We start from the raw sequence: 15,118 nt of genomic DNA, 5'->3' as shown, positions 1-15,118 counted from the left end.
GTACTTGGCCTCCTCCAGCTCCTCCGTGCGCTGAATAGCGTCCGTCTCGTATTTGGTTCTCCACTGGGCCACTTCGCTGTTGGCCTTGGACAGGGCGCGCTGCAGCTCCCCCTTGGCTTCCTGCTCCTCCTCATATTGTTCCCGGAGCAAGTCACAGTCGTGGCGAGCAGACTGCAAGCCGTGGGCCAGCGCATTCTTGGCCTGTGGGGACATTGGGAATGGTAACCGGAATACTTGTCTTGAGATGCCTCTTGGCAGTGAAATTAGAATGGAACTCTAATTAGGCAAATGCAAAGCTGGGAGCTGACGAAGCCTTCATCAGTGTGTGCTGGAGGATCAGGATGTGTTAGTGACAGGTGCTCTGGGGACAGTAATCTGCTGTTTCTGTAAATGTTACGACGTATGTGTCTGAATCCTGTCTTAGAGAGTATCGTCAGAATCTCACGAAAGCCTTGTGGATGACTTCCTCCAGCATCAAAATCATTACACTTCCTTCCCTCTCTAGCTTATGAGTTGGGGTATGTCCATTACTGGTGTTCCCTCCAGTACTACATGTGTTTTGGTGATGTATGTTGTGGACAGTAGGGTACTTCCAGACCTTTGTTTCTTCCTCTAGATGTCTCTTGAGTTCCTCAATCTGTTGGGTAAATCCTTGCTTGCCCCTAGACAGCTGAGAAATCAGAGCATCCTTTTCCTCCACCTGGCGCGAATATTCACCTGGGAAAAGTAAAATGAAGAAAAGTAACTAGACTATTAATACTATGACAGTTTCTGCCTGTAAACGCATATAATCAGGAGTGGCCTGGAGAGGTTATACCAGTTGTCCCTTTGCACCCTGTGGTATGCTCATGGTGTGCAGATCCTCCCATGGCACCTCAGGAATAAGGATGTCTCACCTGACTCTGTCTGCAGACGAGCTCTTTGAGCACTGAGGTCATTGATCATGCGCTGATGCTCTTCTTCCTTTGTCTTAATCTCACTCAGCTGGTCTTCCAGAGTGCGGCACATCTTCTCCAGATTTGCCTGTGGAGATCACAGAGAACGAAGGAAGATTCGTGTCTGGACGCCTCCTCATTCTGAACAGCAGGATTCTCACCAGAAAAGTGTGAACAAACGTGCAAGCTATATACTGCTCATTGGCGTTAGGTTAGAAATACAGTTCCATACAGAGACAGAGAGTTATGTTGTAACCTGACCATGTTTTAAAAGGATATCTTTCAACATTATTTATTTTCAAGTTGTTTTCCGTATATTTTTCAGTACCTTGGCTTTGGAGACAGACTCCATGTTACTGGCCAAGTCGTCAATCTCCATCTTCAGCTCGCTCTTCTCCTTCTCCAGCTTCTGCTTCACTCGTTGCAGGTTGTCGATCTGCTCCCCAAGCTCAGCTGTGCTGTCCGCGTGCTTCTTCCGCAGGGCGGCAGCCGTGGCTTCGTGCTGCAGCGTGGCCTCTTCGAGGTCACGACGCATCTTCTGAAATTCTGCCTCACGCTTCTTGTTCATCTCAATCTGAGCTGCGGTAGCCCCTCCTGCTTCCTCCAGGCGCTCGCTGATCTCCTCTAGCTCCCTGGAGAGGTCAGCCCGATGCTTCTCTGCTTTTGCCCGAGAGGTCCTCTCTGCCTCAATTTCCTCCTCCAGTTCCTCAATACGGGCCTGGGGAACATTACGGACCCTTCACACCCGGGCCCTCCTCCTACCTGCTGTATTTCTGAAGGGCAGAAGAGAAGGAAGAGAGACTTGCCTGCAGCTCCTTGATCTTCTTCTGTAACTGTATGCCCAGAAGTTGCTCATCCTCGATTTTGCTCTGGATCTGGCTGATTTCAAAGTCTTTCCTTTGGGCAAAGCAAAGCGGGTTAGAGCTCAAAGAAAAAAGACAAGTGCCCCAGCCCAGCACTCAGGGGCCCCACAGCCACACTTACTTCTTCAGTTTCTCATCCAGCTGCTGCTTATCATTTTCCAAATCCATTATGCTGTCATTTGCCAGCTTCAGGTCTCCTTCCAGTTTCCTCTTAGCTCTCTCAAGGTCCATGCGCAGTTTCTTCTCTTGCTCCAGGGACCCTTCCAGCTACAAAGAGCAAGACCATCAGTGCTCTGCTGGCTACGCTTTCCTCTACAAAGTTTTCTTGTTCATTTAGCTACACGTGTGCTTACATCATCCACTTGTTGCTCCAGCTTGGTCTTAGCTTTGGTCAGAGTATTGACTTTGTCCTCTTCTGCCTGCAGGTCATCCAGTGTCTGCTGATGGGCCTCTTGGAGGGCTTTCTTCTCTTTTGTCAGCTTGGCAATGGTCTCGTCCAGGGCTGCCATCTCCTCTGTGAGGTTTTTCACCTGTTGATTGTAAGTGACAAAAGTCTGTGTAGAAGACTTGACTGCTACTGCAGCGACCTTTTCACTTTGCAGTGCTTAGCCAGGAGCTTGGTTTTTATTTGGGCTGCCTAGCTGCCCCGTTGTGATGCTCCTGGTATGTTCCAAACCTAGCCTCGCTCTGAGGATACCAGGCTGATGTGGGAGGCATCTGTCCCTTCACCCTTTATGTGACTCACTGTGTGAGTACCTTGTTTTCGGTGGCATGCTTTTCCTTCTCAACCTTGGCCAACGTTAACTCGAGGTCATCAATATCTTTCTTCAGCTCTGAACACTCATCCTCCAGTTTCCTCTTCTTGGCTGTCAGCTCAGCATTGATTTCTTCCTCATCCTCAGCCCTTTCAGTCACCTCCTTGATTTTGGCTTCCAGCTGGATTTTGGTTTTGATGAGCTGGTCACATCTTTCCTCAGCGTCAGCCAAGCTATCTGCTTCCTGGTGGGGAGACACAGGTTTGTGGGGGTTGTAATGTTTTGAAGTTTCTCCACTCTGTCTTTTGTATCACTGAGTAGGCACGTGTTAAAGTGGGGGCTGAACCTGGCCTTCCACTCCAGCAACTGGAAGATCTTGCCCGGTCTCTACTGGGAAACCTGTTCCTCTGGAATCAACGTTGATTCCAAATTTTTTGTGTCTCTTAAAAATGCCTCACTGAGAGAGTAGCTATGAGAATACCTCATGCACCCACAAGCACAACAGAACAGCGGTCACTTCAGTTACTAGTTTCAGCAGGAGCAAGGGCTTGGAGTCTTTTTTCCTGGCGGAAAAGGTATTCAATAGCGTCTTCTTTTTAATTGACTCATCATGAACCTCGTAATATTTGGGGAGTAAAGGCTTTGTGAGAATAATTTAGTGGAGCAAGTGGTGTTTTGTTTGGTGTGAAGAAACTGCCTTTTCCTAACCGAGTTTGTTTCTGAAAGTAATCAAGGCCTTCTAGTGTAGCTGTAAGTAGGAAAAGTGGGTCCTTCTCAGGTTTGCCTTTACTCTGCTAGACAGATACACTGCTTTGAAAGTTGACTAGATGGAGATACTTCCCTTCCAGTTCAGAGCTCTCTGCTGTGGATTACGTGTTGGCTAGCGTTACGTGGCTCCTTCCTCAGACAGCGGGAAAGCCGAGCCTCATGTGGGGCTGCCATGAGACTCGCCACGCCCCCGTCAGTGCCTGTTTACCCAGCGTTAGTGTGTGTCATTTAGACTGTTTTCTACTGCACGTTTGTCAGCTTCCTGCAAGTCCCTGCCTAGGGTAAGAAGCATTCTGACTGTATATCATTCTTTTCCCAGGGACACATGAACGGTGATACTCACTGCCTGTACTTGGAGTTGCAGGTCATTTTTCTCCTGCAGTAAGGTCACCATTTTCTCCTCCAGCTCCTTCCTCTTTGCCTCAGACTTTGCAAGCTCTTCCTTAGTTTTCTCAAACTCCTGTTTCATGTTGGCCATCTCCTTCTCAGATTCTGCACTCCTGAGCAAGGGCTTGATCTTGAAGAACAGCTTCATCCAGGGCCAGTGCTTGACGTTCATGAATGCACGAACATTGTACTGGATACAGAACAAGGCATCCCTGAAATAAAGATCACATGGTTATTACATACCTTGGGTTGGATAAATTTAGACTCAATTAGCCAAGACCTGTGAGAACATGATACGTGGGTGAGAAATGTCTACCTCCTCTCCACCATTTTCCGATACTCCACTCTCATCAGGAAGCCCCTGCACCTGGCTTGTGTCCTGGTCATAATCTCTGCTAGTTTCTCATCTCTCATCTCCTCCAGCAGACCTATCAGCCCAGCTTTGAAGAACACCTTAAGAAAGGGAACATTGTAACACATCAGTCTCAAGTAGTGCATAACAGAGGCACACAGTGTTTGAATGCAGGACTTATTCTACCTTGGTGTGACCAAATCTGTATTGGGTGTGGTCCACATCAATGGACCCAAGAAGCTTCTCCGAAGCCTTCTTGCTATCCATGAACTGACCTTCTGGAATAGCACTTATATTAAGCACTCTGTATCTGTAGGAGAAAGCAGAACATGAAGAAATCCGCATTACTGAAACCACCACTGCAACTGAACCCCACAGCCTTCTCAGCAAGAGCTGACTGTCTGACTGAGTAATGTCATGTATTAGAGAGACAGTCCATTCTTTCAAGACAGTGTCAGTGAAGATTTCGTACTGTTAACTCAGAGTCCAAGGGAATCCTGATCATCACCCACGTCATATCATCGTGAACTGGTAGTGAAACATTTTTGTATTACTTCTCAGTGATACTTCTATTAGTACTACTACTAACACAACTCAACATTTGTGTTAGGATACTCAGCCTGTTCTCAGCAACGGCTCTCAGCTGGTCATTTTCAGCAACAGCTGACTACGTCATTGATAGGGGCAGACCTCCCTAAAGACAGTTCAGAGGCATTTTTAGGACATTGGGTGGAAACATGTATTGTTGTTCGGATGTGAAGTGGATGGAAAGTCAAGGCAACTTTTATGTAACCTCATTGTTTTCCAGTAGTAGACTACTGAAATGTGATTTGATTACAGAGTGTATACACTAAACTGTGTAGTAATTTAAGTAATTTAGGACATAGAAGGTGTGGAACAGGAAAAGAATGGGGAGAAAGGTGGAGCGCTCTCACCTCTGTTTGAAGTCAGCATACAGGACTCTGCTGGGGAATCCTTTCCTGCAAATCCTGATCCCTTCCAGCACACCATTGCATCGCAGCTGATGCAGCACCAGCTCATGCTCCATGGCACCTAACAAACACCATCCATGAGTGACTACTCCACTGTTTAATACGCAGGAGAAGAGGTTCTCTGGCCTGAGTTTTCCCCCTATTAGATCCCCTTACCAGGTGTTTTTGTTTCATTTGGGATGATGCATCGTACAAAATGGGGGTGAGTGCTGCGTAGATTTGTCATCAGCTTGTTTAAATTCTCCTGTGAGATTACAAGGTGAAATTTAGAATAAAGCTTACAAGCAATACATGCTTATATAAGATTTGCATATAAAAACTGAATCTTTCAGTATCTTGACTGAAATGCATGGTTATGTTGGTGTAAACCTCCTTCAATAAATATGAATCAGAGTCCGCTCAGGGAATTACAGGGCTGTCTTCTCACAGCAATTCTGCTGAACTCTTCTGTTATTTCAGTGGGTATTTTTAATAATAAGGTAGTGAATTCTGTACTTACCCGGAAAAGAGCTGAGACAGTCTGGAAAGAAGAACCCTTCTTCTTGCCACCCTTCTTGCCACCACCACCACCAGCCTCTACAGAATTGAAGAAAATGAGCAGATGCCTTTAACATTGCGTTGAGATTCCCCTTTGTACAGTATGAACATATGGAAATGGATTTTACTGATCTTACCTGCTTCCCCACCATAGTTGGCGAAGAGTAAAGCCAGTGTCCCCTTCTTCTTGCCACCCTTCTTGCCACCACCACCACCAGCCTCTACAGAATTGAAGAAAATGAGCAGATGCCTTTAACATTGTGTTGAGATTCTCCTTTGTACAGTATGAACATATGGAAATGGATTTTACTGATCTTACCTGCTTCCCCACCATAGTTGGCGAAGAGTAAAGCCAGTGTCTTCAGAGATGATTTCTGGTACAACCCAATGACAGTTTCATTCAGGGGATCTTTGTTCTTCTCAAGCCAGCCATTGATGTTGTAGTCCACTGTACCAGCATAGTGTATCAGGGAGAAGTGGGCCTCAGCCTTGCCTTTGACAAGTTTGGGCTTCTGGAAGTTGGCGGACTTGCCCAGATGCTGGTCATAGAGCTTGTTCTTGAAAGAGGTGTCAGTTGCCTTGGGGAACATGCACTCCTCTTCCAGGATGGAGAAGATGCCCATGGGCTGGAAGACATTACAACAGACAAGAGGGAGAAACAGATTCTTTGGTTGGAAAGAGGCTAGTGTTAGGACAGAAAGCTGTGAAACAAATCAGAAGATAAGGTTGCTTCTGTTGTTTTCTGGACAATATGTCACATAAAATTAACTGAAATTCATTTTCCATCCTTGCTGTTTCGCCTTTACTTGTGGAACTACTTTTAACCATTGCTGGCAACATTACAAATTACAGAAATACAGAGCACTTTAATAACTGAAATTTATCATTTTCATCCAGACGTAACCAAATTCTGTATGTATCCCTCAATAACTAGAGAATTCCAACATTGCATACGGTGCATATGGTGCATTCCATACACATGCACCTGAACAGGAAGGATACCTTCTCAATCAGCTCAATGCAGGCCGCCAGGTCCATCCCAAAGTCAATGAACTCCCATTCAATTCCTTCCTTCTTGTACTCCTCCTGCTCCAGCACGAACATGTGGTGGTTGAAGAACTGTTGCAGTTTCTCATTGGTGAAGTTGATGCACAGCTGCTCAAAGCTATTGAACTGCCAAATGGAAAAAAAGATGCAACATTTTCAAGGTTCAGCCATCACCACAAGGCTTTTCCTTGTGTAGTTCTGATCCTTCAAGCATCTCTTCAGACAAATATAAGGCCCCTTCCCTATCTGTTCTCCCAGAAATCCTTCAGTGGGACTGTACTTGCATTCTGAAGAGAGAAAAGACTTCTAATTCATTGTAATGTAGAGATATTTTTTGCTTGTATGTTATCATTCCATATAATATGGATACTTTAATTTCAATAATTATCCCTTATCTCTTTGGAATCCCTTAATTCTAAAGCAAATTTAGTAATTAACTTCAGCACACTTTCTCCTATCAGAACAAATTTATTACTAGACTCTGCCTCTCCCAACACCCCGATCATGAAGACCGCCTCAATTTGCTACTCAAATATTTTTCTGCTCTTAAGAGAGTGGCTTTAGATATTTCCATGTGCTGGTATGGAATCTTTTGGGGTTCTTTCACCAACAGCATGAGCATTTCCTATTCTCTTTCAATATTTTCCACACCTTTGGCTCATATAACTTTGTCACGGATTTCTTCCTTTTTTCTTTTCTGTTAACTAAACTTAATATTCTTGCATGCAGTGGTATTAGTTTCTTTCCTATTAAGATCTAATGGTTGAAAAGGCCAATATCTTTAATAGTAAGATCTCTTGATCATAGTATTTTTTACAAAAAATCTGACTCTTCATGAAAGAAGTCTTAGAATTTTCTTAACACCCATTCTCCCTTCCATTAAGTTGTTGTGAAATCCCTGTTCCTCACATCAAAGATCTCAAAGCCAGCAATGTCCAGGACACCAATGAAGTACTGTCTGGGCTGCTTCGTATCCAGCTGTTGGTTGATACGAACAACCATCCACAAGAACATCCTCTCGTAGACAGCCTTTGCTAGAGCACCTACAGCATTGTGCACCTAAAGCAAAGGGGAAATACATAAAAGTTACCGCACAGAGAAATTTTAAGGAACTTTATCTGTCTGAAGAGAAATTCTGAGGTATAACCATGTATTCCTAGTAACGGATTATTTTACCTGCTCCACAGTTTGACCTTTGGTCACATATTCATTCCCAACCTTGACTCGGGGACAACACAGGGCTTTGAGCAGGTCAGCTGAGTTCAGACCCATCAGGTAAGCGGCCTTGTCAGCAACTGAAAGACAAGAGAGACAAAGAAAAAAATGATCATTGGACAAGGACTGGAATTTGATCAATGGGTGTGTGTCTCAAAATGACACCAATGTTCAAAATTCTTGACTGCAAATCTTTTAATCTAGTATCACAGCAAGCATATTGAATACAGGAAAGCTATGAAAGCCAATATTGGTATTTTTCTGAAAGTAGTTATTCATAAGAAACCTTTCCTTGAATATTTTAACTAAATTTATAAACTGAAAAAATGCTTTTAATAACTTTCACTTTAAAAGCACATGAAGAGTACAACTTGGCATCTTATATTTAAATAGGCCATGGTCTACAGTGCCAATAGGAGAAGTATGTACATGCCAGAGCTAATCCTAGAGCCTATGTATGAAACTAGAGAGGCTGCCTCTTCAAAAAAGCTTGTCAAAACCCTCTGCATGCTAAATGGAAAAATGCATGAAACTAGCCCATCAAAAAGCAACCTGAAGGAGTACCATTCAATAAGATGGGCCAAAGATCAGAGAATCAGGTTCACAGCTTCATGCACACTAAAACAAACAGTACTTAGTTTTCACTTGATTAAGCTATAGCTTTTGTCCTGTCTAAAAAAAGTATCTTCCCAAAACAGATTTCCTTATTAAAAGGTCAGTTGCTAAGGACCTTCTGTGCCATCGGGCTCTGCCTGCTCCTCTCGTTGTTTCTGCTTGAACTTCAAGTTCCCGTAGTGCATGACAGCCCCTGTCAGCTTGTAGATGGCTGTCTTCTCATCAGCGGTGAAGCCCAGGATGTCAATGGCACTCTGCAGTCAAAGAAATGAAGCAAAATACATGTCCTTAAGAGGTCATCTATGTCACCTTCGAGACATGTACAGAAGGTACCTTTTTGCTGTGTTACTTACATCTGTAGCCATGAGCTCCTCCTGGTCATCAATGCTGGGAACACTGACCTCACCTTGACTCACAAAGTGGAAATCATAAGGGTTGGTGCTGATGAGGAGCATGTCTGAAAGCAGGAAAAGGCAAGGCACAGGCTTAGTTTTGCCAACCAGGTAACAGAGGGAACTCTTGCTCAGAGATCATCCTCAAAAAGACATAATGATCCTGCCTACCAATTAGCTCTGGCTTCTTGTTGGAGGTGACCTGGTAAAATATGTGGTAGCTTCTTTCTGCCTTGAGCTGGAAAGTGACTCTGGACTTCTCCAGCAGATCTGGCAAGGAAGATGGAAAGAGTTAGGCACAGGAACGCACATGGAGGTGGGAATTTGGGAAGGAATGGGATCAGGCCAGGAGAGGCTCTTACAAGTCTCGATGTCCGCAGAAGCCAGTTTGCCTGTAGCTCCAAAGTGGATTCTGATGAATTTGCCCTGTTAAGGAGAAGCAGCAGCATTTCAGCCTGGATGGGTTCTTTTGACGTCTCCTTTACGTGGCATACTGCTGGGGCCATCACTTATCTTGTAATGAGAGGGAGAGATTTTGTCCAAAGCAACAACTTACAAAGCGTGAGGAGTTGTCGTTCCTCACGGTCTTGGCGTTTCCAAAGGCCTCCAGCAGTGGGTTGGCGCTGATGATTTGATCCTCCAGCGTTCCCTGAGGACTATAATTATTGCTGGTCATCCTTTCCAAAAATCATGCCAGGAACAGAGGAAAGCATTGATGCGCTAGCATCTATTAATTAACGATTTCACCCTCAAGCATTCTACAGGATGAGATAATTATTCAGTTACAGTGTTTAGCTGACGTGGCAATTACATGCCAAATGTTCAGTCTGTTCTTCCTGACTCACCTGCATTTTGCCTGACTGCTGCTCCTCTTTCTTCTTCTCGCCACTCGCTGCAATTGTTGCAAAGTACTGGATGACACGCTTTGTGTTCACAGTCTTCCCTGCACCGGATTCTCCGCTGTCAAACCAAAGAGAGAGGCAGAGAGCGTGTGGTCAGGCAGGAGGGCCCCTGGCACCAGGCAGCCCCGCAGGGACCCGGGCAGGGAGTGTACGTACGTGATCAGGATTGACTGGTTCTCGCGATCTGTGAAAGAGGCAGAAACAGATTATTACTATGTATAATGAATATCCTGGATAAAATATTCCTGGGACTTTTAGAAAATGCACTAGCAGTAGGCAGCTAATTCCTTTCATAATCTGTGTTCCTTCACCCTTAATTCCTTTTGAACATTTTAAAGTTCCCAGCTGTAGCTGGGAAGCTGACATGTCAACACGGATGTGGATGTCAGGTGTAGTATACACGCTTCTTTTTCTGGATATTCTTTCATGTCAAGCTGCTCATTTTCTTTATGAAAAGGATTCCAACTAAGGAGTATTTTTGTAGATTTACTGATTAATTGAACTATCTGTAAGCTAAAGTGAACTGGAGCAGGTGCTTCTCATAAAATTTATAACATAGGAACGACTCCTGATCAGTCCATAGGCCCCCCTAGATGGTTTTTCTGTCAGTGGCCAATCAATTGTTGCCAAAAGAAAATCACAAAAACATCATAAGCATGTAGCAACCTTTTACCAGAATACTCTCCCATACTCTAAAATATTGAAATTTTGGTACTTCCAGAGCTAGATTTGATGTTTTTGTGTGCAATAGCTTGGGCTGAGTTTGCTTTCCAGAATTTTGTCTGGTTGTTTTTTTAACCCATGCTCAGTTCTTTTTGTGTTGCTTCAACTTTTATCATCCAGTCTGCTCCATTTTTGAACCACTTACTGTGTGAAGGAAAAAAACGTGGTTGGTGCTGAGCTTGATTTTTCATGTACTCTTTCCTTGTCTATTCATATTCTCCATGCTATGCATAGTTTTATAAAGTAGCACAAATCATTTCTCTAGAGTTACCTGAGCAGATGTCCTGCCATGCTTTTAGGAAACCTTTTCATCTTTCTCTTGACCTGTTCCATTTCTACTACATTCTTTTTTGAAAAAGGAAGGGCAGAAATGCATACAGTACACAAGGTGCGGACATTCCTTGGGTAACCACCATGATATAATGTTGTTTTCTGTTTTGGTCTCTATTTCTTGCTCAGTGATCTCCACCTTTCAACTTGCTATTTTGTAGGTTACTGATCACTGAGCCAAAATTTTTGAAGTTACATTAAAGGATATCTATAATAGAAGCAGTAGTTGTCAGCAATGAGCCCATCTTTTGTGTTTTTTTCCTATGTCCATTGTTTTACTTTCTTGTTGACCAAACTTTGTTGCCACATCACTGAATAATAATTTCATCATTTAATGTCATAAAGTCCATCTGAAATTCTTCACTGTTAGACTTCATATTTACTGGCATGAAGGACTTTGTCAAATCAGAAAGCTTGTCATCATTTCCAGATCATTTAAAAAAATGTTGAACAGCAGAAGTCCCAGAACAGATCCCAGTGCTACTTCTTTGATAAAATCTTTGCACTACGAAAACTGAAAAAAACTATTTTTACCATGTCTTCCTTTTTCTTAAGCAGTTTTTTTTGAACCTTCTCAATTCTATAGCTAGTAGTGAATGTAAGCATAAAAAAATATGCTAAGAATAGCTGCTTTATCAACTGTACTGAAGATCTTTGTTGAATTTAGATAGGTTACCTTAACCAGCCCTCCTTTGTTAAAAAAAAAAAAACAGTAGTTTTATAAGGCAAGACTTCCCTTTAAAAAAAATACATCTTTTTTTTCTTGGTATGTCACATATATTCACATGCTCAGTAATTGCCTTGTTTAGAAATTGCTGGCAGTTTGCCTTTTACGAAAACCAAGCTTACTGGTATGCTGTTCCTTAAAACTCCCTCACAACTCTTTTTAAAAGTTAATGTAACACTCGTCATTTTCCAGGCAATTTTCAGTGAGAATTTTTGATCTGTAGAGTTCCACTGGAATGCCTGGTTGAATTCTGTCCTGGTGATTTCTAGTGTTTATTTTATTGTTGGGGTTTTTTTAAGGACACTTCAATCAGACGAAGTTCCTCTAATGAACCCCACTATAAGGAAGAGTTTCAGAAATGAATACTTCCCACACTGCTTTAAGGTAAACAAATGAAAATTGCATTTAGTTGTTCTGATACGACATATTTTCCAAGTTGTCTTTTTAAATTTTGACTGTGTCAGTACAGACTCTACAGACTCATTTTAAGCCCTTCTGCTCCTTATGTATTTGAAAAAGAAATAAGTATAAGCTTTTATGAGTGCTGCAAGATGTTCTCAAACCTTTAATTTTGCATGCCTTCATATGTTTGCACAGTTAACTAGCCAGAGTTATGTTTTGAAGAAAGTCTATGTGTGTTTAATAACCTACCTTAATAGGCTGCGTAGCTGGACTAGCTTTCAAAGAAAGTCCTTTTTGCCAGATGATTTACATTTTTTCTATGCCTCTAGGATGTTGTTTTCCAATAATCTGCATGCAGTCTAAAGAGACTAAGCCGTTAGGTAAATAACTCCCAGTGGAAAAGTCTGGCTTTGTGTTCACCAAGTTCCTGCACATCTCTTGAAGGTGTCAGCAAGAGTAAATATAGGATGACTTACATAAATACTGCCATGATAAGACACACTAACTAAACATCAATTTATTATTGTTCCATTTTCATAGTATTCTCTTCCAATTAACCTTCTTATCACTCTGAATATTACAGAACTAAATACAGTAATTGGGGAGGGAGGGGGGGAACAAGATTTATTTTAACAAATTAAAAAATACCTCTCTGTTTAATATTTTTCTGACTAATCTGCTCTTTCTTGAAAGTCTGGAGATTTAGACAATGCTAGAAAAGTTTTCACTACCCTTCTTATTACTTCCATTTATAATAATGACTAGAAAAGAAGAAATTGTTTCTGAGATGGAGGGAGGAAGTATCAATTTTCCGAGCAGGTTTCACTGTAATGTCTCACTAAGACTGCTTCCTGAGTTTTTGTAAAACCACCATAGGAAGTATTGGCTTCAATGTTGAATTTCCTTTCCCTTTACACCCAATCTTATTTATGGAATTCCACCCTAGTGACTTTCAGTCTTGCAAAGCAAATGATTCAAAGAACAAGCCTCTCAACTAAGAAAAAAACAGAACTTTAAAAGTTTATCGAAATTACTTCGAAGGAAAATCTGACAATGTCTTCAGCGTTAAACCATATCCTCCCAAATATCTTGGACAGTAAATTCTAATGTTGATTGTTAGAAACATGATCTCAATGATGGTGTCCAGTAAAGAAAATGTTTCCAATGGTGAGAGGACATCTACCCTACCAACACCATTAAACTGAACTATTTTGCGGTGAAAAGACTTTTTTTCTCTTCTGCGAGTGTTCATAGCCAAATAATTTTAAAGAAAACCAAGCAACTCACCAGTCAGCATGAACTGATAGGCGTTGTCAGAGATGGAGAAGATGTGTGGAGGGGCCTCCTGGCGCTTCTTGCCTCGGTAGGCCAACACCACCTCCGGGTTGTACACCGGCAGCCACTTGTAGGGGTTGACAGTGACGCAGAAGAGACCCGAGTAGGTCTGCGAGGAAGGGAGACAGCACGTTGGCTTCCACTTAGCCTGGCAGAGCAGTTCCTCCTGCTACCCAAAGGAAGACTGCTGCTGGTACTTACGTAGATCATCCAGGCTGCATAACGCTCTTTGAGGTTGTACAGCACAGCGGGTTCGTGGAGGTGGGTCATCATGGCCATGTCCTCAACTTTATCATACTTGGGAGGGTTCATGGGGAAGACCTGATCATCCTTCACGGTCAGGGTCTGTCAGATGATGAAAGAGATGCACGTATGTCAGCTAAGAGCTGAAACTGGGAATACACACAGTATTGAAGCCTTGCTTTTTACTCACTTCTCCTGCTTCAGACTTGACAGTGACCTTCCCTGATTCTTTGCTCTGGATTGTCCCTTTCACAAAGGATTCTTTAGGATGGGCCACAAAGACCGATGTCTTGGCATCGAAAGGTTTGTTTTGGGCCTCGATTCTCTCCTTTTCTGACTTTCGGAGATAAGGAGCCGCCTCCCCAAAGGCAGCCATCTCAGAGTCTGCAGAGGTCATGTCTGCACTTTATTGAAGGCACGTCAGCAGAGAACCCTGTGGAAGAAAAGAAATGTAGCATCAATAGATCATTAATGTACCTTGCTTGCAAGGAGCCTTTTCCAATGTTTTAAAATTAAGCACATACTAGAATTGCTAAAAATAGCAAAACAAGCCTTCCTCTTGTTTAGTGATTTAAACCCAGAAGAGAAAAGTATTGTTTTCATCCTTGAATAATACAGAATAACCTTTTAAGAATTGCTGTTATTTGTGTCTTGTGACACTGTACAGATCGTACATTGGCTTTACAGATTGTACAGATTGTACAGTGTCATATTTGAGAATATGAATTATGTTAAAGGAACCTTCTTATTTTTATGTAAAATTCAAAAAAAGCTATATGTAGAAAATATACAGATGCCTTGCAAGCAGATGGAAAAACTTCTTTGGAAACCAGTTTCACAGGGAAGAATATACTGCATAATATGCAGTAAAGGGGGATGCCTAATTTCAGCAAATCACTAGACCCAGCACACTTACCTTGAAACTTTTCTTGGAGACAGGGCAGAGAGCTGTAAAGACACTTTTATAGAGTCTGGTTGGCAGATGCTCTGGATTCTTCCTCTTTCTTCGGTCAAAACATTTTTTGGCAAACATTTTTTGGCAAAGCATTGTCTGGCAAACTTAACTAAGGGCATAATTGTCATTTGATTTGACCAGATATATTTAGAAATGTTTTGTATCTTACCAATGATGTGAATGTATCGACTATAAATAATTTGACAAGAGACTTAAGGAGAGAATCTCAATTAGCCAAGGCACTTGGAGAACTTGGATGTAGGACTTACGGATTCTATTGCTGCATTTCCAGTGTTTTCCTCCTGGACTCAAGGCAGATTTTTATTGCATGTCTGTGCTGCAACTCTTCCATTTGCATTGTGCAGATAACATTAATGTTTTCCTCATGATATTCTGAGGCTAATGAAGAAATGCATTAAGGGCAGTAGATAAACTGTGTGAAAAAAAGCTAAAATGTTCTTGTTAAATTAATTTAACTCTTATGTTCATCTAATATTTGAAATGAGAGTAACAAATAGTGTTACAGTCCAAATTCCTACATACGACAGTCTTGGGAATTAAGATGCAGGCCAAGACAAAGAAAGAATTGCATTTCTTTTCTAAACGTTCCCGTTGAAAGATAGGGTGACAAAAAAATGCATTA

At 42.3% G+C, this 15,118-nt stretch overlaps 1 protein-coding gene across 2 annotated transcripts in view; it reads right to left on the bottom strand.

Moving 5' to 3' along the window:
* The window catches only part of LOC103902879 (myosin heavy chain, skeletal muscle, adult), a 220,772-nt gene extending 206,233 nt beyond the window's left edge, over positions 1-14,539 (bottom strand). For both annotated transcript variants that reach the window (XM_019473315.1, XM_019473314.1), the window contains exons 1-28: positions 14,437-14,539; positions 13,711-13,953; positions 13,479-13,622; positions 13,230-13,386; positions 9,917-9,944; positions 9,704-9,818; positions 9,415-9,507; positions 9,221-9,284; positions 9,030-9,128; positions 8,820-8,923; positions 8,582-8,720; positions 7,813-7,931; positions 7,546-7,695; positions 6,592-6,762; positions 5,909-6,215; positions 5,552-5,628; positions 5,209-5,296; positions 4,996-5,113; positions 4,247-4,370; positions 4,025-4,161; positions 3,665-3,920; positions 2,555-2,797; positions 2,152-2,328; positions 1,920-2,065; positions 1,742-1,832; positions 1,264-1,653; positions 897-1,023; positions 599-717 (exon numbers count right to left, since the gene is read on the bottom strand). In XM_019473315.1, coding sequence (XP_019328860.1) covers positions 599-717; positions 897-1,023; positions 1,264-1,653; positions 1,742-1,832; positions 1,920-2,065; positions 2,152-2,328; positions 2,555-2,797; positions 3,665-3,920; positions 4,025-4,161; positions 4,247-4,370; positions 4,996-5,113; positions 5,209-5,296; positions 5,552-5,628; positions 5,909-6,215; positions 6,592-6,762; positions 7,546-7,695; positions 7,813-7,931; positions 8,582-8,720; positions 8,820-8,923; positions 9,030-9,128; positions 9,221-9,284; positions 9,415-9,507; positions 9,704-9,818; positions 9,917-9,944; positions 13,230-13,386; positions 13,479-13,622; positions 13,711-13,917 — 3,990 coding nt within the window. In that variant the 5' untranslated portion in view covers positions 13,918-13,953; positions 14,437-14,539. The remainder of the gene's footprint in view (positions 1-598; positions 718-896; positions 1,024-1,263; positions 1,654-1,741; positions 1,833-1,919; positions 2,066-2,151; positions 2,329-2,554; positions 2,798-3,664; positions 3,921-4,024; positions 4,162-4,246; positions 4,371-4,995; positions 5,114-5,208; positions 5,297-5,551; positions 5,629-5,908; positions 6,216-6,591; positions 6,763-7,545; positions 7,696-7,812; positions 7,932-8,581; positions 8,721-8,819; positions 8,924-9,029; positions 9,129-9,220; positions 9,285-9,414; positions 9,508-9,703; positions 9,819-9,916; positions 9,945-13,229; positions 13,387-13,478; positions 13,623-13,710; positions 13,954-14,436) is intronic.
* Positions 14,540-15,118: the final 579 nt, after the last annotated feature.

This window comes from Aptenodytes forsteri, unplaced genomic scaffold (assembly GCF_000699145.1).
Source record: "Aptenodytes forsteri isolate BGI_AS27 unplaced genomic scaffold, ASM69914v1 Scaffold311, whole genome shotgun sequence".
Taxonomy (NCBI): domain Eukaryota; kingdom Metazoa; phylum Chordata; class Aves; order Sphenisciformes; family Spheniscidae; genus Aptenodytes; species Aptenodytes forsteri.
This window is presented reverse-complemented; position numbering and strand designations above follow the sequence as displayed.